Here is a 23,100-nt window from a genome sequence, read left to right as displayed (position 1 = left end):
AACCAAAGGGAGCAATTCTCCAATGCATCACAGTCTAAAAAAATGTGGAAAATGTGAAATGTTTGCAGATCTTTCTAGAATAGGACATGATCTAGCCAAGGAAGATGTCTTTGTGTGTGCTAGGCGCCGAGACTGTCGAGAAATTAGGCCCCAACTCTGTGTTCTGATGGGAGTCTATGAGATTTTGAGGAGTAGGGTAGATTCCCTCGAAGAAATTAATATAAGGGGCCCGTCAAGCTCTCAGCTGCCCAACTCAATGCCAGAGCTCACTCCTATGCATCAGGCAACAGAGTGGCAATCTCCAAGGCAGAATACGCTGGTCCCACAGGAAGTAGTTATTGTGGGTGACTCTATTGTCAGGGAGATAGGGGAATATATTATGCAAATAGGATAGGTGGAACAGGAACAGGGTATGTCTGCCAGGCGTAAAAGTTTATGTTGATATCATCTTTTAAGGGCACAAAAGGTAATATTGTTGTACACGTTGGCACTAATGACCTTAAGAGTAAGAGATCTGCAGATTACTTAACAAGTACAGGTCAATGCTCAAAAAAAGTTGAGTTAGGGTTAAATTTGAAAGTGTCTGCAATTCTGCCCAGACGCGATAGGAGGGAGTATATGATGAGACCCTTGTTAATCAATTCGGCCCTGGAGTGATTGTGCAAGGCTCATGGAGTAGAATTTTTTCAGCATGGTCTGTGCTTGCTAACAGGAGAGACTGCTTCCACAGGAATGGGATACACTTAAATAGAAAGGGTGCAAGAATATTTGCTGATGCTATCGAGGCAGTGTTAGGTGGGTCAGAAAACTGCTAGCTTAGGGAGATTTACAGACTAAAAGATTAACAATAGCCACAGGCAGAGACAAAACTGATTCTTGCACTGCTTCTGTTGTAATGAGCAGCAGCCTGGAGAGCAGGTTGCTGGGGGTTTCAAGAGCTGCTGAGAGTCATCACGGAACAAGTAAATACTTAGGCTGTGTTGGGGTTTTAATAAGAGTAAGAACAGGCACATGTAAACTTGCAGTACACCAATGCTAGAAGTATAGTAAATAAATTTGATGAATTTGAAGTGCTGATCAAGACATCAAAGGCAGATATTCTGATGATATCAGAGACATGGTGTCACACAGATATAAGCAGTACAGAATTAGAATTTATGGAGTACAATTTGTACAGAAAAAATAGACAGGGTGAGAAGAAGGTTTATGCTGTTAGTTAAGAAACACATAAAATCTAAGGAAGTGTATCCAGGTGACATGGGTGGACAGTGCAATGTTGAGTCTGTTTAGTGTGACATAAATACTGGGAAAGGGAAAATGAGAATAGGAGTGTGTTATAGGCCTAATGACTCTGATGAGTACAACTAACAGTTGTGCAGAGAAATAGAGTAGGCCAGTAAATCAGAATATCCTGTAATAGGAGATTTTAACTTTCCAGATATTGACTGGAACTTATGGGTTCGTCACTCGCACACTAACAACACTTTTGTGGAATTATTGGAAGATTGTTTTCTAAAGCAGCATGTTCAAGGGCAACCTGAGGGAGTAATATTCTTGATCTGATTATCAGCAGTGATTATTCATGCATTAAGAATTTATTAATAAAGGAACCACTAGGTGACAGTGTACTGATGTGCGATTTACTTAAAACATGTAACTACCATTAAGAGTAAAGGGAAGAGTTTTTGTTTTCATAAATGTGACTACAGTGGTCTCACACAGTTTTTAAATTCTATACAGTGGGATCAACTGATGATGTTACCAACGGTGAATTCTAAATGGGAAGCCTTCAGAATTTAATCTTGGAGGCTACTAGGCTTTTCATACCAATCAAGAAATACTGGGCGGGTTCAGGCCTAAATGGATGTCAGATGAACTAATGAGGCTTGTGGCACAGAATAAAATTGCATGGGATACATATAAATTATCAGGTGACACAGAAGCCTACAGCAGATATAAGCTAGTCTGTAATCAAGTCACAAAGGGGGTTAGGCAGGCAAAGACATATTACGAGAAATCTTTGGCAAAGGATGCAAAGAAAAACAACATAAACTTCTTTTCTAATGTAAACTATAGAAGGAAGGGGATGAATCATATTGGTCCACTTGATATTGATGGTTTGACTGTTGATGGTCATGCTCAGAAAGCAAACAAACTGAATGAGTATTTTGCATCTACATTCACACATGAGGAGTTATTCAAGAAGGGGAATGCCAGATGTTTATTAAACTCTAACAGGGAGCTAAGTAATTTTGTAATAACTGACAGCAAAGTGGAGGAGAAAATATCGAAGTTAAACATAAAAAAGGCACCCGGGGCTGATGAAATCTATCCAGTTATATTGAAGGAGGAAGAAAGGAGGAAGGATTGAAGTAAGCAAACCCATAGCCATTATTATGGGAGCATCCTTACAGTCAGGGGAGGTCCCCATGGACTTGAGATGTGCAAATGTATCCTCAGTTCACAAAGGGAGTCCAAAGGGTGACACAAATAATTATAGACCTGTTATTTTAACTTCTGTACCAGGGAAAATAATGGAGTCACTGGTTAAAGAAGTGATACAGGATCACCTAGACAAGGCTGCAGTAATAGTTCAAACACAGCATGGGTTTGTCAAGGGTAGGTCTTGTCTAACCAATTTAATTGGATACTATGATGTGTTCACAAAGGAACTGGATGCAAAAAATAATTTTGATATCCTATTCTTGGATATCAAGAAAGCTTTCGATACTGTTGCGCATGGAAGACTACTGTACAAATTGGAGCAGTATGACATTAAGGGCAAGTTGCTACAAAGGATGGTTGAGTGGGAGAAGTTGAGTTGGAGGTTGAGTGTTGGTCAGTGGGTACTGCTTTATGTGGACTAATGTTATTCGTGGTGTCCCTCAGGGTTCGGTGTGGGCCCATTGTTGTTTTGTATATTTATGAATGATGTTGATGAAGGTATATCAAGCTTAATGTCAAAGTTTGCAGATGAAAGAAAGGTTGGCAGGGTTGTTAATAACAGTAATTACAGTATGCTGCTGCAACGGGATCTGGAAAAGTTGGGTAGATGGTCTGATAAGTGGCAACTAAAGTTTAACATTGATAAAAGCAAAGTACTGCGTATGGATAGCAGTAACCCTAGTGAAATGTACCAACTATGTGGTACTACATTCATGGAGGTGGAGAATGAAAAAACCTGGGGGTAATTGTGCAGTCAGATATGAAGTTCTCTGAACAGCGCAAATAGGCTGCCAGAGTGGGTCATGGAGTTTTGTCAATGATATATAGGAATTTTGCTAGCAGAGACAAGGAGGTGATTATCCCTTTGTTTAAGACTGTGGTCAGGCCACACCTTGAGTACTGTGTCCAGTTCTTGAGGCCACATTTTAGGAAGGATTTAGAGTTGCTTGAACGAGTACAGAGAAGGGCCACAAGATCGGTGAGAGAAACAAAGTGGTGCACTTACGAAGAAAGGCTTAAGTCCTTCAAGTTGCAGTATCTTGAGACGAGACACCTGTGACATGATCTAATTGATGTGTGTATAAGGCCTTGAATGGTTTGAGCTGTCTCAATGCTGACGGATTAAGAACCCTGATGGGGCATAGATTCAAATTTAAGAAAGACAGTTGTAGAATAGATGTGCAGAAGTTTGCCTTTAGCCAGCAGGTAGTTGATTGCTGGAACAGACCTCCATCTGTTGTTGTGGAAGTTGATAGCTTAGATAAATTTAAGGCTGAACTAGACAAACATTTGGAGTGACTTGGATGGATGAAATGGGAAGGGTTTTTTTTTTTTTTTTGGCTGATCCTGTATGAGCTTGCTTTCTTGCATCATATGCCTATGCTAAATAACATAGGAATATACCATAAAATATAACAGGTATTAGAATAAAGTTAGTATTTCCTATTAACCATTAGAAAGATACAATATAGCCCTGGAAGTTGTTAAATCCCAACACAACAACATGCTTTTGCCAACTCTGATATGCACTTCTACAAATCTGTCACAGAATCTATAGGTTGGAAGGTTTTTATTCTCAATATAATTTTTTTTCAGTATGTGCCTTCAGTAGTGCATTTTCTAATTCTTAATAATACGTTGGTCCAGTGCCCTGCTGAGCCATTTTAGTACCTGAGGCAAGAATGAAAAATTGTGCTCTCCCCTAAAATATTAAAAAAAATTTTAATTAAAAAATATATGACTTATTTAAACTACATTTCTGGTATGCATTTGAATAAAAAATTAAAATCGAGGTTATAAAAATGACAACCAGTGAGGCAAAAACCAAGGTGGCTCCACAAATAGCACTTGTGTGCAGAGCTCAGTATCTGTACAGTGGAACGACAAAAATTTTTGTCTTACAAAAGCAAGATTATAAATGGATTGGAATAATCGAGACAAAATCAAAAACATTGGCAGTTATTTAATCTCTCTTTTGGTGCCCCTTTCACATTTTAACTTGAGGCAAGAGCCTCATTTGCCTCGGCTCTGCATTAGTCCATTGGCTGCAGTTTAGACAAGGTATTTGAATGGAAGAAAACAAGCTTCGCACTTGTAAGTTTTGAAATTATCAAGTGAAGGAGGGCAGAGCAGTTATCGACAATCAACGTGATTTTTCTGTTTTCTTTCTTCATCTTTCTATCGAAATTTAACATCCACTGTTCAAAAATTTCGTTTGTCATCCAAGATGTAGTTGTAGTCCGACTGTAACGGCTTTACTCCTTTGAAACATCGAGGTTGTTTACTTTTGCCTGTTACCAAAAGCTTCTGTTATTCGTTGCTTGCCATATTTGCACCAATCAAGATGTCTTTGGTGTCGTAGTCCTCCATGTTTTTAAAAACTGTTACTTTCCAATGGGTAGAGTCTTCTTCAATTACAACTCCATTTTCACCAGAAATAACCTTTTCAAGTAAGCCATGGCACTTTTTAAATTTGTCTAGCCAACCAGAACTGGCTTGGAATGTTTTATGCCCCAGAAAAGATGCGTACTTCATAGCCTTTTCTTTCATCAGTGGCCCTGATATTGGCACAGTTTGATCTTGAATCAACTTCATCTACTTAAAAACTGCTTCATCTACATCTTCACACAGACATAATTATGCATGCTTCCAACTGGGTCTAGTTTCCTCAAACAGTTTGGAAATCGAAACAGTTTTACAGTTGACACACTACTGACAGGGATACCAAATTTTAAAGCGATTTCTTTTTTTTTTTAATGCTCCAATCTATACTATTAAGCACTTCCACCTTTTCACACTACACTCAAGGATTTCCTTAGACGCTGTAAGGTTACTTGCACAGCAGCTAAAACAAAAATGATTTTGGGTCCACTTGTACCTACCCTATAAACAGAGACAAGTGAAATTTAGTGAAAGTATAGATGACTCATTTCTTCAAAACAACAAATGAATTTCCGGGATAAAGGAAAATCACTCTCTCCTAATTCTCTAATAGGATGCTTACAATAGAAAACAAATTACAGGTTTTATAGGTTTTGCTTCTTCTTTTTAGCAATTGCTGACCAACTGCTGGTCAAAGACCTCTCCCAAAACCTTCCATCTTTTTCTATCCCATGCTGTGGTTAGCTAGTTTCCTCCTGCAGTTTTACGGGCACAACTGAATTGTAGAATGTTTTACCTCTTAATTCATAGAATTAATCCCTTTAGCTCTTAACAGCTAAAGGAATTAATTCTTAATCATTTTAGCTCTTATTTCGTGTTTTCTACAGCATCAGCTTTATTGCGTAAAGGCCAGAGGTACGAACAATGCATACCCAGGTCTCCTTAAATCAGTTCATTATATGGAAGCTTTCTATGTTATATGGAAACTATTTTCAATGTAACGACCAAGGGGAAATCAAAAAAGTTCACTATATAGAAAAATTCACTATATGGAAGTTTGTTAAAAAGAGAGGCCCAACTGTACTTCATGAAAACAGCAATCTGTTGATTTCTGTTTTGTTTATATCTGTTTGTTTATAATAGTATAGAGATCAGCATTATTTGTTCTGCATTCACTATGTCACTAGTTTATATTTTGATAATGCTTCTTATCAAAAGCAGCCTGAGTGTGAAAAGAGCTTTTGCTGAGTCTGAAATTAAATCTACCAGCATAGAATCTGTGTGGTAAGAGTTAGTTGGAAGCAAAGGAACAATGATAATAGGAGTAATCTATAGACCAGAAGATTGAGGAAGAATATGATGAGAGTTTTTACATACAGATGGAATGGGCAAGCAAGCGTGAATGTCTTATTATTCTGATGAAAGACTCTTCATGCTGAGAAGAGTTGTAGATTTTCAAGAAATGAATATGAAATGATAATGAAATGAAAATGAATAGATTGATTGGAATAAATGAGAGGGAAACTCATGATGGGGAAAAACATTTTTCAATAAAGTAGGCGAGTAGTATTTGTATTAGCATGTTAGAGAAAGTACTAGGGGTGAGAATATTCTTGACCTCATCATCACTGATGAATCAGATGACATCACAGGGCTTAAAGTACAGGAACCATTGTCAAGAAGTGATCATGCAATCGTCAGTTGAAAGATGAAGAAAGATTTTGCAGTAATTAAAGGTAAAGGCACTGGTTTTAACTTCAGAGGAGGAGACTTTGACAGTTTAATGCACAATTTGGCATCTATGAATTCCACAGATTGCGAAGGGATGAATACATTTCAATTATGGAATACTTTTAAAGCAAAAAAAAATCACAGAAGCCATGAACATGTACATACATTTAAGAAAGTATTGCAGAAGGAGGAGGATGACTGTGCAGCTATCCGGTCAAATACAGCAGGAAAAGATAGCATGGGACAGTTACAGAGTGATGAAACGTACTGATGCCTACAACAAGTGCAAGTTGATCTGTAATAGTACCACTAATAAGGTCATGGAGGCCAAGGTTGTGTATGAGAAAGCATTGGCTAAGAGCAAAGAATGGAGACAAGGAATTTTTCATGTATGGATACAATGAAAAAGAAAATTAATCAGATCGGAACCTTGTGCACTGGGTGTGAGAAAGTCTAAGATAACCCAGCTGATGTTGTGAATGAATTGAATAGGTACTTTGCATTGATCTTTACTGATGAAAGACTCTACAACTCTAGCTGAGAAGAGTATCATAGACCATAACCAGTAATGCAGAAGGCAGAAGGGTTTAATTGTAATAAATAAGTAGTTTGACGGTTTTAATCACTTGTTGGGCATATATTACTATTACTTTTATTACTAGCCATATAGCACAAGCAAGCCTGAGGCTTATGCTGCACCTGCCAAAAAAAATTTCAGAGTTACCCTGAGAGAGAGAGAGAGAGAGAGAGAGAGAGAGAGAGAGAGAGAGAGAGAGAGAGAATCAGAAGTAGAAGGGACTCACCAAGAAGGAAAAGAATGATGATATCCAGCTCAGGACCCTGGGTGTGCCAAGCCCATACTCACTAGATGTGAGCCCCTGGGCTTGTATCTTTTGTATTTAGCTAAGGATATAACTAATTTAACATTGTGATCATTACGGTACAGCGTAACTTGATAGCACATATCTTGAACTTGATAACGTAAGGTATAACATAAGAACTAGATAGCTTAATACATATCACTGCATTAGCTTAGTATAAATTGTCAATTAAATTTATGAACCTTATTAATTTTCATTGTTAATCAATTAAATAGTATTAAATGGAAATCATGCCCCAGGCTACAGCAACAAAGTAACAAGCACAAAGTAGTGGGAGTGCTGAAGCTCAGAGGGAGGAACCAAAGGGGGTAATCCTCCAATGCATCACAGCCTAAAAAAATGCGCAGCTTGTGAAATGTTTGCGGACCTTTCTGGAACAGAACATGATCTAGGTAAGGAGTTTTTGTGTGTGCTAAGTGCAGAGAGTGTCAAGAAATTAGGTGCCAACTCAACGTTCTGATGGGAGTCTATGAGAATTTGAAGAGTACAGTAGATGCCCTTGAAGGAATTAAAATGGGGAATCCATTAAGCTCTCAGATGCCCAATTCAACGCCAGAGCTCATTCTTGTGCATCAGGTGACACAGCGACAACCTTCAGGGCAGAATGTGACAATAACTAACACCAAAGGAGCTAGTTATTTTCCGTGAGTCTATTGTCAGGTAGACGAGAAATATTTGTGCAAAAAAGGATATTTGGAATAGAACCCGGGTATGTTTATTTGTTTTTTATTTGGTTTTTAGGAGCATTAGAAACTAAGGCCATATTGCTCCGGGATATGCGGTGGTCATTCCCTGACCTTTCTGCATCCTCCGTATTTGGTGGTGACGGGCTCGAACCCCGGTCTAATCAAGAAGCGTGTGCCCGGATATGTCTGCCAAGGACAAAAGTAGATGATATTGTAGAGCAGGTATCATCTTTTAAGGGCATAAAGGGTAATATCATACATGTTGGCACACTAATGACATTAAGAGTACGAGAACTTTGGACTTAACAAGTACATGTAAATGTTGAAAAAAATTTGCAAGTTAGGGTCAAATTTGAAAGTGTCTGCAATTCTGCCCAGACACAATAGGAAGAAATGTAGGATGACAGCCCTGGAGAGATTGTGCAAAGCTCATGGGGGTAGGGGAAGAATTTTTCTCAGCGTGGTCTGTGCTTGTTAACAGGAGAGAATGCTTCTACAGGGATGGGATACACTTAAATAGAAAGAGTGCAAGGATATTTGCTGATGCTATCGAGGCAATGTTAAGTGAGTCAGAAAACTGCTAGCTTGGAGGGGGGGAGGAATTCACAGTGGAGAATCAAATTGTGCAGGGGATAATTGGGGATAATTGTGCAGTCAGATATGCACAATTATCCCCAATTACCAATTATCCCCTGCACAAACTGGGGATAATTGTGCAGTCAGATATGAAGTTTTCTGAGCAGTGCAGACAGGCTGCCAGAGCAGTCTTGTCAGTGTTATGTAGACGGGCTGCATGGAGTCTTGTCAATGATATGTACGAATTTTGTTAGCAGAGACAAGGTGATTATCCCCTTGTATAAACAGTCGAGTCACACCTTGAGTACTGCATACAGGTCTGTAGGCTGCATTTTAGGAAGGATGTAGAGTTGCTTGACCGAGTACAGAGAAGGGTAATGAGATTGGTGAATGGAACAAAGGGTTGCTGTTACCGATAAAGGCTTCAATTGTGCAAATTGCAGCATCTGGAGACGAGGCACCTCCAATGTGATCTGATTGAGGTGTATAAGGCATTGAAAGGTTTGAGCAAGTTCATTGTTGATGGAATTCTTCCTCTTGCTCAGATCACTCACTTGACGGAAAATAAATTCAAATTGAGTGAGAAAAGACAGTTGTAGAATTTATGTGTGGAAATTTGTCTTTAGCCAGCAGGTGGTTGATTGCTGGAATAAACTTCTGTCTAAAGGTGACTACGGTGATCTGAGACAGTATTTAAATTCTATAAGGTGGGACCAATTAATGATGTTACCAACAGCAAATTCAAAGTGGGAAGCACATTCAAAGAATTAATCTTGGAAGCTACTAGGCTTTTCATACCAACTAAGAAATATTGTTCAAGATTTAGGCCTAAATGGATGTCAGATGACCTAATTAGACATGTGGCAGAGAAGAAAAATGCATGGGATACATATAAATTAAGAGGTGACACAGAAGCCTATGATAGATATAAGTGGTCTGTAACCAAGTCACAAAGGAGGTTAAGCAGGCAAAGGCAGATTATGAGAAATCTTTGGCAAAGGATGCAAAGAAAAACAGCAAAGAGATTTCTACTTATGTAAACTCTAGAAGGAAGGGGATGAATCAGATTGATCCACTTGATATCGATAGTTCAACTGTTGATAATCTTGCTCAGGTAGCTAACAAACTAAATAAATATTTTGCATCTACATTCACACATGAGGAGTTATTCAGGGAGCGGAATGCCAGAGGTGTATTAAACTCTGGCAGTAAGCCAGATAATCTTGTAATAACTGAGAGTACAGTGGAGGAGATATTGTTGAAGATAAACATAAGAAAGGCACCTGGGGTGGATGGAATCTATCCAGTTATATTAAAGAAGGCAGCAAAGGAAATAAGCAAACCTGTAGCCATAATTATGAGAGCTTCCTTGGACTCAGGGAAGTTACCCATGAACTGGAGATGTGGAAATGTGACCCCAATCCACAAAGGAGGATCAAAGGGAGATATAGGTAATTACAAACCTGTTTAACTTCTGTTCCAGGGAAATTAATTGAGGCACTGGTTAAAGAAGCATTGCAGGATCATCTAGACAAGACTTCAGTTACAGCTCGGACACAGCATGAGTTTTTTAAGGGGAAATCTTGTCTGACCAATTTGATTGGATACTATGATGTAATCACAGAGGATCTGGATGCAAAGAATAATTTTGATATCATATATTTGGATCTTAGCATTAGCATTAGTAGAGGCATATGATGCAAGAAAGCTTATGCAGCATCAGCCAAAAAAAAAAAAAAAAAAAGCTATTGATACTGTTGCACATGGAATACTGCTGCACAAATTGGAGCAGTGTGGCATTGGAGGCAAATTGCTGCTATGGATAAAGGGCTAGTTGAGTGGGAGAAGACAGAGAGTGGTAATCAATGGACACTGCTCTTCATACACTGATGTTATTAGTGGAGTCCCCCAGGGTTCAGTGTTGGATTCATTGTTGTTTTCTGTATTCAATAATGAAATTGATGATGGTATATCAGGCTTAATGTCCAATTTTGCAGACGATACGAAGGTTGGCAAGGTTGTTAATGGCATTAATGAGTGTACGCTGCTGCAAAAGGATCTAGAAAAGTTGAGCAGATGGGCTGAGAGGTGGCAACTGAAGTTTAACATTGACATATACTGCATATGGGAAGCAGTAATCCCAGAGTAATGTATCAACTCTGTTGTACCAAACTGACAGTGGTAGGGAAAGAAAAGGACCTGGGGTAATTGTGCAGGCAGATATGAAGTTTTCTGAGCAGTGCAGACGGTCACAAAGAGTAGCTCATGGTGCCTTGTCAATCATATACACGAATTGTTCTCGCAGGGATAAGGAGGTGATTATCCCTTTGTATAAAGCAATGGTCAGGCCACAACATGAGTACTGTATACAGGTCTGGAGGCCTCATTTTAAGAAGGATGTAGAGCTGTTGGAACGAGTACAGAGAACTGCAACAAGATTAGTGAATGGAACAAAGGGATGCTCTTACGAAGAAAGGCTTAAATTTTGCAAATTACATTGTTTGGAGACTAGGCACCTGCGAGATGGTCTGATTGAGGTGTATAAAGCCTTGAATGGTTTGAGCATGCTCAATGCTGATGGGATTCTTACTCTTGCTCAGACTAATCGCCTGAGAGGGCATAAATGCAAATTGAGGAATGACAGTTGTAGGATAAATGTGTGGAAGTTTGCCTTTAGCCAGCGAGTGTTTAATTACCAGAACAAACTTCCATCTGTCATTGTAGAAGTTGATAGCTTAAACAGATTCAAGGCAGAACTTGACAAACATTTGGAGCGAGTGGATGGGTGAAATGAAAAGGGTGTGTTTTTTTTTTTTTTTTTTTTTTTTGTTTTTAGGTTGATGCTCTATAAGCTTGCTTTCTTGCATTATGTGCCCTCTCTAATGCTAATCTGTCGTATTGGAGGTCAATGCTTAAATAAGTTCAAGGTAGAACTAGACAAACATTTGGAGTGAATGGTGGGTGCAATGGGACGGGTTTTATTTTGACTGATTCTATATAAGCTTGCTTTCTTGCATCATATGCCTCGCCTCTACTGATGTTAATGGTAACAGGCTCAGGCATATGAAATTTTTGACGTTCTAATTACAGACATTTGTTTATTATAAAAACATTTGAGGATAAAAGCAAGTAAGACTCCTGGAGCTGATGGCAAAAACTGTATAGTTTTCAAGTTGAACACGAGGGAGTGTATTGAATCATTGAAGCTAATTATGTGGGTATCTTTGGACTCAGGAGATTCCTGTGGATTGGAGAAGTATCAACATCTCACCAATACATAAAGGCAGTTCTAAAAGAGAAGTCGGTAACTACAGATTGGTTAGTTTACTTCAGTGGTATGAAAAATCTTCGGGACAATGATTAAGAGTGCAATCCAGGGAAACAAAAATAGATGTGGCATTCTGAAGAACACCAAGCATGGTTTTGTTAAGGGAAAATCATATTTAACTAACTTAGTAGGCTATTTTGACACAGTTACTCATGAACTGGACTTAGGAAATTAATTTAGCATTTAGCATTAGTAGAGGCATACCATGCAAGAAAGGAAGCTTATGCGGCACCAGCCAAAAAAAAAAAAAAAACCTCCCATTTCATCCCTCCATTCGTTCCAAATGCCTGTCCAGCTTAGTCTTAAATTTATTTAGTCTATTAGTCAACCCGCTGGCCAAAGGCAAATTTCTGCACATCTATTCTACAACTATCTTTCTGCAATTTGAAACTGTGCCCCCTCAGGTCTCAGCAAGATGAAGAATCCCAACAGCATTCAGTTTGCTCAACCCATTCAAGGCCTTATACACCTCAATCAGATCATCTCGCAGGTGCCTGCACTCCAGGAGCTGAAATTTGCAGAACTTAAGCCTTTCTTTGTAAGAGCACCCCTTTGTTCCCCTCACCAATCTTGTTGCCCTTCTTTGTACTCATTCTAGAAACTCTACACTCTTCCTAAAATGAGGCCTCCAGACCTGTACACAGAACTCCAGGTGTGGCCTGATCATTGTCTTGTATAACAGGATTATCACCTCCCTGTTCCTGCTAGCAAAATTCCTATATATCATTGAGAAGACTCCATGACCTGCCGTGGCAGCCCGTCTGCACTGATCAACGAACTTCATATTTGACTGCACAATTACCCCCAGTTCTTTTTCGCTTTGCACTTCCCTGAGTGTAGTACCACACAGTTGGTACATTTCTCTTCGGTTATTGCTACCCATATGCAGTACTTTACATTTGTCAATGTTAAACTTCATTTACCACTTCTCAGCCCATTTTTCCAACTTTTCTAGATCCAGTTGGAGTAGCATACTATCTTTATTGTCATTATCAACCCTGCCAACCTTTGTATCATCTGCAAACTTGGACACTAGGCATGATATACCTTCATCAATATCATTGATAAATATACAAAACAACAATGGGCCCAAAACTGAACCCCGGGGAACTCCACTAATAACATTTGTCCACGAAGAGCAGTGTCCATTGATTACCACTCTCTGTCGTCTCCCACTCGACCATCCCTTTATCCATTGTAGCAACTTACCCTTAATGCCATGCCCCTCCAGTTTGTTCAGCAGTCTTCCATGTGCAAGAGTATCAGAAGCTTTCCTGAAATCCAAGTATATAATATCAAAATTATTTTTGGCATTCAATTCCTTTGTGACCACATCATAGTATCCAATAAAATTGGTCAGACAAGATCTCCCTTTAAGAAACCCATTCTCTGTCTTAACTATTACTGCAGTCTTGTCTAGATCCTGCAATGCTTCTTTAACCGGTGATTCCATTATTTTCCCCAGAACACAGGTTAAACTAACAGGTCTGTAGTTACTTGTGTCACCTTTTGAATGTCCTTTGTGAATTGGTTATACATTTGCACACCTTCAGTCCATGGGTACCTCCCCTGAGTCCAAGGAAGCTCTCATTTGATATAGTTTATTGGATTTTAGCAAAGAATTTGACTCTGTCCTTCATTAGAGGTTATGGTATCAGCTTGAACAGGTTGAGATTACTGGTAAGATTGTAAGGTGGATTGCTGGGTGGGCTACAAGGCAGAAGGTTGTAATGGATTTTCTTCAAATTGGTGTAACGTCAGGAGTGGGGTCCCTCAAGGATCGGTTCTTGGACCACTGTTATTTCTCATTTTCATAAATGACATTGATAAAGGAATAGAAAGCATGATGTCAAAAGTTGCAGGTGACATAAAGATTGGCAGAGTCATTAATGATCATTGCAAAGCAGCGCTCCTTAAGAATGACTTGAACTGACTTCAGAGATGGTCAGAGAAGTGGCAGCTATGTTTTAATGCTGCTAAATGCAAGGTCTTACACTTGGGTGATAGAAACTCGAAAATAAATTATACACTTGATGGGGTTGAATTAAAAGCATTGTAGGAGGAAAGGGATCTAGGAGTTACAATACAAGCAGATATAAGGTTTTCTGAACTGTGTAAACAGGCAGCCTGGAAAGCCCAATGGTGTTCTGTCAATGATTTATCGAATGTTATTGTGTAGAGATAGGGAGGTCATAATCCCACTGTCTAAGACAATTCTAAGACTACATTTATGGAGTCTTCATCTGAAAAAAGGCATTGCACTTGTTGAAATGGTTAAGGGAAAATCATATTTAACTAACTTAGTAGGCTATGAGAAAAGGCTCCGATTATGTGGGCTGCAGAGCTTGGTAACCAGGCACCTCAAAAGTGACCAGATTGAGGTTTATAAGGCTGTGAAAGGGATTAGTAAAAAGAATTCTCACTGTTATAAAGAATTCCAGAATCAAGGGGTCATAAATTCAAATTACAGGGCTTGAGGTTTAGATTAGATTGTAGGAATTTTTCTTTTCTTTAGTAGGAAGTGAGTCATTGATTGTTGGGAGAAGTTGTCCCCACAGGTAGTTGAGGCTGAAAGTTTGAATAAATTCAGTAGCCAAATGGATAGTTGCCTGTGGAGGTGGTAAGCATGTAATTTGTATTTTTTATCTATTTATTTATTATTTTTATTTATTTATTTTTTGCCAGTGCATCAGAAGCCTGTGGCTTCCTTGCACTATATGGCAAATACTATTACTGTTACAATTTATATACCCTGTTCTCAGAACTTTTTGACCACCTCTGTCATAATTTACCTGCTGCAGCATATGGCATGCATTAATTAGTTTTCATTAATTTGAAAGAAAAGTCTGGGAATGCTACTGAGAAGTGTTGGGACACAGAGTTATGGCTAAAGCTACATTTCTATTAAAAGACTTCTATTTTTTTTTTATTTATAAAAGTTGTCAGGTATGTATACTTATTATCCCAGTACAAATAATGTATTGACAATAAGTAAGAAACCAGTATTTGTAGCTCTGTATGAATTCACTTTTTAAGCCATTTTTTATTTATTTATTTATTATTATTTTTAATTTTACAGGTTTTTGTGAATATGTACTTCCGTCAGATAAGTATCCTCCTGGATATCCTTTCGATCCAGATGAACAGAACTTTCCTTTATCAGGTCTTCGCTTTCTTGGACTAGTCTCCATGATTGATCCACCAAGAGCCGCAGTGCCTGACGCTGTAGCCAAATGCCGAAGTGCTGGCATTAAGGTATAAACATTGTAAGATAAATAAATTTGGTATATTGGCACATTGGTAATTTGGCACATTGATGTACTTAGTGCATAATATTTGTGCTCTTTCTAAAATCTGGTAAAATAAATTTGATATAATTTTGTCTCTTGTGCTGATAACATGACTGGTAATGTTTACAAAAGATCACTCATTTGTATAGATGACCTTTTGCTAATTCTGAAAAGCTTCATAAACCACAGATCGAAACAAATTCTCAAAGCTTATTAAACCTCTGATCAATGTTTAATAAGGCTGTTAGAATGGATAATAAAATGAACCAAGGTGAAATTTCATTAGAGAAGTAAGGCATAAATTCAAAAATAAGAGGAATGAATTCTAAGCAGAACTGTATGAAGCATTCATTAGCAAGTGAGTTGTTAATCATTGGAATAAATAATCCCATGGATAGGTGACGTTGATTGCTTGTGGCATTATGAATTTTTATATGCATGTAGTAGTGGTGTTACTTTATTTCTAAAAGGTATTTGTAACACTTCGTTTCTGATATTTCCAGAACAAAAAAAAAAAAAAAAAACCTTAAAGAAAAAAAATAATTGTGGCAGCTTATTCAAAACTACAATACAGGGGAGCAAATCATCAAAATGCTCCCACCCAACTATATGAATTTCATATACAAATAAAGAAATACTAGGGCAGTAACCATAACAAAATAACATGGGATAGACTTAAAGATATAACTTTTGTCAAGAATAAAGGGAATGGATTTTTGTTTTCGTAAGGCCAGTTACAGTGGTCTTAGATGGATTTTAAATTCCTTTCATTGGGATTGACTGATGATTCTACCAACTGCATATTTTAAATCAGAATCAGTTGGTGAAATCGCGGGAGGTGTTTCATACCAAGGAAACTTTTTATACTAACTTAAAGTTAGTATAAAAAGTGACATCCGTTTAACTCTAAACTAAGGTTTAGAGTTAAACGGATGTCAGTTGAACTTATGAGACTAGTAGCAGAGAAGAGAAATGCATGAGATAATTTTAAGTTAGCAGGGAACATAGAAACCTATTTTATTGCAGACCAGTTTGTTTGCAATCAAGAAACTAAGGGGATTAGACAAGTAAGGCAGATTATGAGAATTCTTTGGCTAAGAATGAAAAGAAAAGTAGCAAAGAATTCTTTTTTTATGTTAATTCTTGAAGGAAAAGGATGAACCCCATTGCCCATTATATATTAATGGTGCAACTGTTGATGATCCTGTTCAGACTATTGGCCAATTAAATAAATATTTTACATCTACATTCATAAAGAAGCTGCAAAAAAGGTGAAGCAAGTAATTACTGACTTGAGAGATTTTCTGTTCCAGAGAAACGAAGTATTAACGAAATATTGAGGGGTAATCATGGATTTGTTAAGGGAAGATCTTGTGTAACCAATCCGATTTGATACTGTGATGCAGTAAAAAAAGGAACTGGATGCAAAAAACAATTTTGGCATAATATATTTAAATATCAGTAAAGCTTTTGACAGTGTTCCACACAAAATATTACTGTATGAATTAGAGCAATATAGCATTAGAGGAAAGTTACTGCTACGAGTAAATGGATGCCTCAGTGGCAAAAGACACAGGTTGATTATAAATTGGACAGTTATTAGTGGAGTTTTTCAGGGTTCAGTGCCAGCCCTCTTACTGTTTTCATTAATTATTAACTATATATATAAAGTGCTTAGCATCATAATACACAGCCATTTCTGAATAAACAGAAAATTTTTAAGGTGGCATCGTTTTGGGTTATATCTCATATTGTGAATACCTTCACAACGAGTTGCCATGATATTGCACTACTTCGAATAAGTAACGCTTCACCTAAGGAGAAGACTAGTGTTACTTATTCTCAGATAGGTACCACCACCCAGACAGCACTGTTTCAGGGCTATTTGGCCCTTCGTCAGTGAGTGGGTAGGTACCCAAGTGATGCAATGATGGCAAAAACAGTTATGAAGTATAACTCCACAATATGAGAGATGCCTGATGGTGTATGATGTATTTAGACTAAGGCGCATTTAGGGCTAGAGCCTCAAGCTGCGAACAAATTTAGACTATGTATATAAAGTGCTTAGCATCATAATACACAGCCATTTCTGAATAAACAGAAAATTTTTAAGGTGGCATCGTTTTGGGTTATATCTCATATTGTGAATACCTTCACAACGAGTTGCCATGATATTGCACTACTTCGAATAAGTAACGCTTCACCTAAGGAGAAGACTAGTGTTACTTATTCTCAGATAGGTACCACCACCCAGACAGCACTGTTTCAGGGCTATTTGGCCCTTCGTCAGTGAGTGGGTAGGTACCCAAGTGATGCAATGATGGCAAAAACAGTTATGAAGTATAACTCCACAATATGAGAGATGCCTGATGGTGTATGATGTATTTAGACTAAGGCGCATTTAGGGCTAGAGCCTCAAGCTGCGAACAAATTTAGACTATTCAGAAATGGCTGTGTATTATGATGCTAAGCACTTTATATACATAGTCTAAATTTGTTCGCAGCTTGAGGCTCTAGCCCTAAATGCGCCTTAGTCTAAATACATCATACACCATCAGGCATCTCTCATATTGTGGAGTTATACTTCATAACTGTTTTTGCCATCATTGCATCACTTGGGTACCTACCCACTCACTGACGAAGGGCCAAATAGCCCTGAAACAGTGCTGTCTGGGTGGTGGTACCTATCTGAGAATAAGTAACACTAGTCTTCTCCTTAGGTGAAGCGTTACTTATTCGAAGTAGTGCAATATCATGGCAACTCGTTGTGAAGGTATTCACAATATGAGATATAACCCAAAACGATGCCACCTTAAAAATTTTCTGTTTATTCAGAAATGGCTGTGTATTATGATGCTAAGCACTTTATATACATAGTCTAAATTTGTTCGCAGCTTGAGGCTCTAGCCCTAAATGCGCCTTAGTTTTTATTAACTATATTGATTAAGGCATATCAAGCATACTGATGAAGGCATATGAAGGCATGTCTAAGTTGCCAGTTGATACAAAGGTTGGCAGGATAGTTAATGGCAGGAATCATGGAATATTACTGCAACAATACCCTGAAAAATTAGGCAAATGTGCTGAGAAGTGGCAATTAAGGTTTAGCATTTGTAAATGTAAGATACTGTATATAGTTGTAGTAATCCCAGAATAGAATACCAGTTAAGTGTTACTACACTCAGGATGATGGAGAACAAAAGGGACTTAAGAGTAATTGTACAGTCAGGCTGAAGTTTTCTGAGCAGTTAAGACAGGCTGCTAGAACAGCTCATGAAATTTTGCTAGCAGGGACAAGGAAATGAATATCCCATTATATAAGGCAGTGATTAGACCATACATCTGTAGTGCCTGCATACAGGTCTGGAAGTCTGATTTTAAGAAGGATGTAGATCTCTTGGAACAGTTGCAAAGAATAGCAATGATATTAGTTCTCTTACTTCTCCATGCAAATGCAATTACTGCAAAATGCACTTGCAAGAAGACCTGATTGGAGTGTTTTTGGCTTTAAATGGATTGAGTAAACTAAACGTTGATGGCATCCTTATTCTTTCTTGGACAGCACACATGTTGGTAGTAGTATTACGAATGATGCAAGAAATCAAGGTTATACAACATCAGCCAAAAAAAAAAAAAGAAATTCCAATTTCATCTATCCATTACCTCCCATAGTTTGTCTATTTATTCCTTGAATTTATTTAAGCTATCAACTTCCACAACAGCAGATGGAAGTTTGTTCCAGCAATCAACCATTTGCTCTCTAAAGGCAAACTTCTGTATATCTATTCTGCAACCATCCTTCCTCAATTTGTACCCCCCTCGTGTGTGTGTGTAGTCTGAGCAAGAGGAAGAAACCCATTAGCATTGAGCTTGTTCAATCCATTCAAAGCAATGCTGCAACTTGCAGAACTTAAGTCTTTCTTCGTAAGAGCATCCCCTTTGTTTCACTCATACCTGGTTCCTGGGCAATGCATTGCTGTCACCCCTCTCGCTATTGCACGAACACACTGCTTGGCAGGTACACTGCATTCACGTAAACGGTAAGTCAATGTCAGTATGGATAAACGTGAGTTAACAGACTTTGAAAGCGGGATGATAGTGGGTGCCCGACACATTGGTCACACTATCATGGTGGTACAGAAATTGCACTATCCCCATTCGACAGTATCAAGGGTGTATCGGGAATGCGCCATTTCCTGAATAACATCTCATTGTGGACAGCGCTGTGGGTAGATAAAGGTGGTGGATGAGCGCAGCTGTTGATGTCTGTCTTGCATTGTTTCAGCCAACTGGAGAGCAATGGTACACCAATCACTACTGACTTCAACAATGGAGGTGTCAAAAACATCTGATGGTCTTGGTGGAGGTGCCTCCACCAAGACCATCAGATGATTATTAGCTGCAGTAGTTTATGAGAACTGCCGACCCACCAGAGTTCCATTGCCAACACTAGAAAAGTCCCGTTTCTAGTTATTTCGAGCAGACAGGAGGATGCATATCGGTGGAACCCGCACAAAGCTATGCACCTGTCATGTCAACAAGGAACTGTTCAGGCAGGTGGATGGTCGGTAATGGTCTGGGCATGTTCAACTAGCACACATTGGAACCTCTGATATGGCTAGATGCATCTGTGAACGGTCTAGGTTATGTGTCCATCCTTGAAGACGATCTGCATCCCTTCATGGTCATCTTGCACCCACAGGGCAATAGACTCTTCCAGCAGGACAATGTGCCTCCCCACATGGCTGGCCGTGGTGACTAGAAAATGGTTCAGAGATCATTCCACAGATTTTACCACCATGGAATAGCCTCCACATTCAATGGATACAAACCCTGTGGAGCATCTTTGGTATGCTATGGAAAGGTCCGTTCAAGCTTTGGATGCTCCACCCAGGAATGCGATGGAATTATGGAAAGTGATGCAGCAAGCATGGATGAAAATACCTGTGGAATGTTTTCGTGAACTAGTGGACTCAGTACGTCACTGTGTGACTGCCCTTATCCGGGCGAAAGATGGGCCTACCCGTTACTAGGTAGGTATCCCATGATTTCTGTTCACTCAGTGTACATCCTTCCTAAAATGAGGCCTCCAGAGCTGCATAGTTGTAGCCTAACCATTGCTTTATACCGTGGGATAATCACCTCCTTATCCCTGCTAGAAAAATTCCTGTATATTATTAGCCATATGGTGCAAGAAAGCCTGAGGCTTATACTGCACCAGCAAAAAAAAAAAAAAAAAAAAAAAAAATTCTGAATTACCCTGAGAGAGAGAGAGAGAAAATCAGAAATAGAAGGGAATCGCCAAGAAAGAGAAGAATGGTGATATCCAGCTCAGGATCCTGGGTGTGCCAAGCTCATCAAATGTGAGCCCCTGGGGTTAAATTTTTTGTAAGAGCACCACTTTGTTCTCCCCACCAATCTCCCTGCCCCTCCCTGTATCCGTTCCAGCAGCTCTACATCCTTTTTAAAATGAGGCCTCCATACCTGCATGCAGCAATCGGGGCGGCCTGACCATTTCCCTACACCAGGGGACAATCACCTCCTTATCCCCACTAGCAAAACTTTCTGTATATCGACAAGACCTCATGAACCATTGTAGAAGCTCATGTGCACTGCTCAGAAAAGTTCACATCTGACTGCGCAACCACACCCAGGTCCCCCCCCCATTCTCCACCACCCTGAGTACAGCACCGCACAAGCCACCACTCCGGGGACACCACCATCCACACGCAACACTTTGCATTTGTATCATCTACAAACTTGAACATTAGGCCCGATACACATTCATCAACACCATTGACAAATGCACAAAACAACATCAGGCCAAACTTCGAACTCCCGTGGACCCCACTAATAACATTAGTCCACAAAGAGCAGTGTCCACCGAACACCACTCCGTCCTCTCCAACCCAACCATCCCCATCCACAGCAGCAACCTGCCCCCAATGCCACACGACTCCAACCCCGTAGAGAGGTCCCCCACGCGCGCAACAGCATCAGCATCAAAACCCCCCCGAAACTCAGGTACATGATACCAAAACTATCCTTTGCACCCAGTTCCTCTGTGACCACATCACAGCATCCAATGAAATTGGTCAGACAAAACTTCCCCTCAACAAACCCATGCTCTGTGTGAGCTATAACTACACTCCTGTCCAGACGACCCTGCAACACCTCCCCAACCAGCAACCCCACCATCGTCCTAAGAACAGAAGTCAAACTAAGAAACCAAGAAGTTCGCAATCACTTATGCCACCCTTTTAATTTTTATTGTATGTAATATTCATTATCAAACAAAAGCTTTTCATCATTATCTGTCAGAACATTTTTTACTGGAATGTTAATCTGGTTGTAGAAAATAGTAATAAATAACTCAGGGGGGGAAGGGAGCCATTAATATCCCCTCCATTGATAGTTTGTCTCATCCTGTTCCAGCACCGTGAGCTAGACACAATTATAAATGTGTAGTACCACATAGGTGGTATATTATTCTGGGGATATTGCTACCCATATACAGTACTTTTCATTTATCAATGTTAAACTTCATTTGCCACTTCTCAGCCCATCTGCCCAACTTTTCCAGATCCTGTTGCAGCAGCATACTGTCATTATTGTTATTAACAACCCTGCCAACACCTTTGTATCATCTGCAAACTTTGACATTGAGCTTGATGTAACTTCATCAATATCATTGATAAATATACAAAACAACAATGGGCCCAACACTGAACCCTGGGGGACACCACTAATAACATTAGTCCACAAAGAGTAGTGTCCATTCATAACCACTCTCTGTCTTCTCCCACTCAGCCATCCTTTTATCTATTGTAGCAATTTGTCCTGAATGCCATACTGTTCCAATTTGTACAGTAGTCTTCCATGTGCAACGGTATCAAAAGATTTCCTGAAATTCAAGTATACGATATCAAAATTACTTTTTGCCTCCAGTTACTTTGTGTCCATGTCTTAGTATCCAATCAAATTGGTCAGACAAGACTTCCCCTTAACATTTCTCTTGGGTTATTGCTACCCATATGCAGTATTTTGCGTTTGTCAGTGTTAAACATTAATAGCTATTTCTTAGCCCTAACTTTTCTCTAACTTTTCTAGTTACTTTTACAGTAGCATACCATCATTACTGCAGTTAATCACCCTGCCAACTGTTGTATCATCAGCAAACTTGGACATTAAGTGTTATACGCATTCGTAATTGTCATTGATAAATATAGAAAACAACAATGGTCCCAACACTAAACCATGGAGAACTCTACTAATTATATTAATCTATGAAGAGCACTGTCCATTGATTGCCACTCTGTCTTTTCCCATTCAACCATTGCTTTACCCAGTTTGACCTTAATGTCACACTGTTCCAATTTGTAAAGCAATCTTTTTGTGCAACAGTATCAAAAGCTTTCCTGAAATCAAAGTATATATCAAAATTATTTTTGTATCCATTCCTTTTTGACCACATTGTAGAATCCAGTCAAATTGTTCAAATAAGATTTCCCTTAAACTCATGCTGTATCTGAAGTATAATTGCAGCTTTGTCTAAATGTTCCTGCATTACTTCTTTAACAATGACTTCATTATTTTCCCTGGAACAGATGTTAAACTAACAGGTCTGTAATTGCTTCTGTCAACCTTTGATCCTCCCCCTTTGTGAATTGGGTTCATTCACATATTGGGGACATTCATACCATTCACATATCTCCAGTCCCCTAAATCTGAGGATGCTCTCATATATAGGGCTAAAGGTTTTGGTCACTTCCTTCACTGCC

At 39.0% G+C, this 23,100-nt stretch overlaps 1 protein-coding gene across 2 annotated transcripts in view; it reads left to right on the top strand.

Moving 5' to 3' along the window:
* The window catches only part of LOC150074993 (sodium/potassium-transporting ATPase subunit alpha-like), a 632,142-nt gene that overhangs the window by 338,023 nt on the left and 271,019 nt on the right, over positions 1 to 23,100 (top strand). For both annotated transcript variants that reach the window (XM_090388637.1, XM_090388636.1), the window contains exon 12: positions 15,109 to 15,284. In XM_090388637.1, the coding sequence (XP_090244763.1) occupies positions 15,109 to 15,284 (176 nt within the window). The remainder of the gene's footprint in view (positions 1 to 15,108; positions 15,285 to 23,100) is intronic.

This window comes from Mastigoproctus giganteus, chromosome 14 (genome assembly GCF_048544385.1).
Source record: "Mastigoproctus giganteus isolate SK-2022 chromosome 14, ASM4854438v1, whole genome shotgun sequence".
Lineage (NCBI taxonomy): Eukaryota > Metazoa > Arthropoda > Arachnida > Uropygi > Thelyphonidae > Mastigoproctus > Mastigoproctus giganteus.
This window is presented reverse-complemented; position numbering and strand designations above follow the sequence as displayed.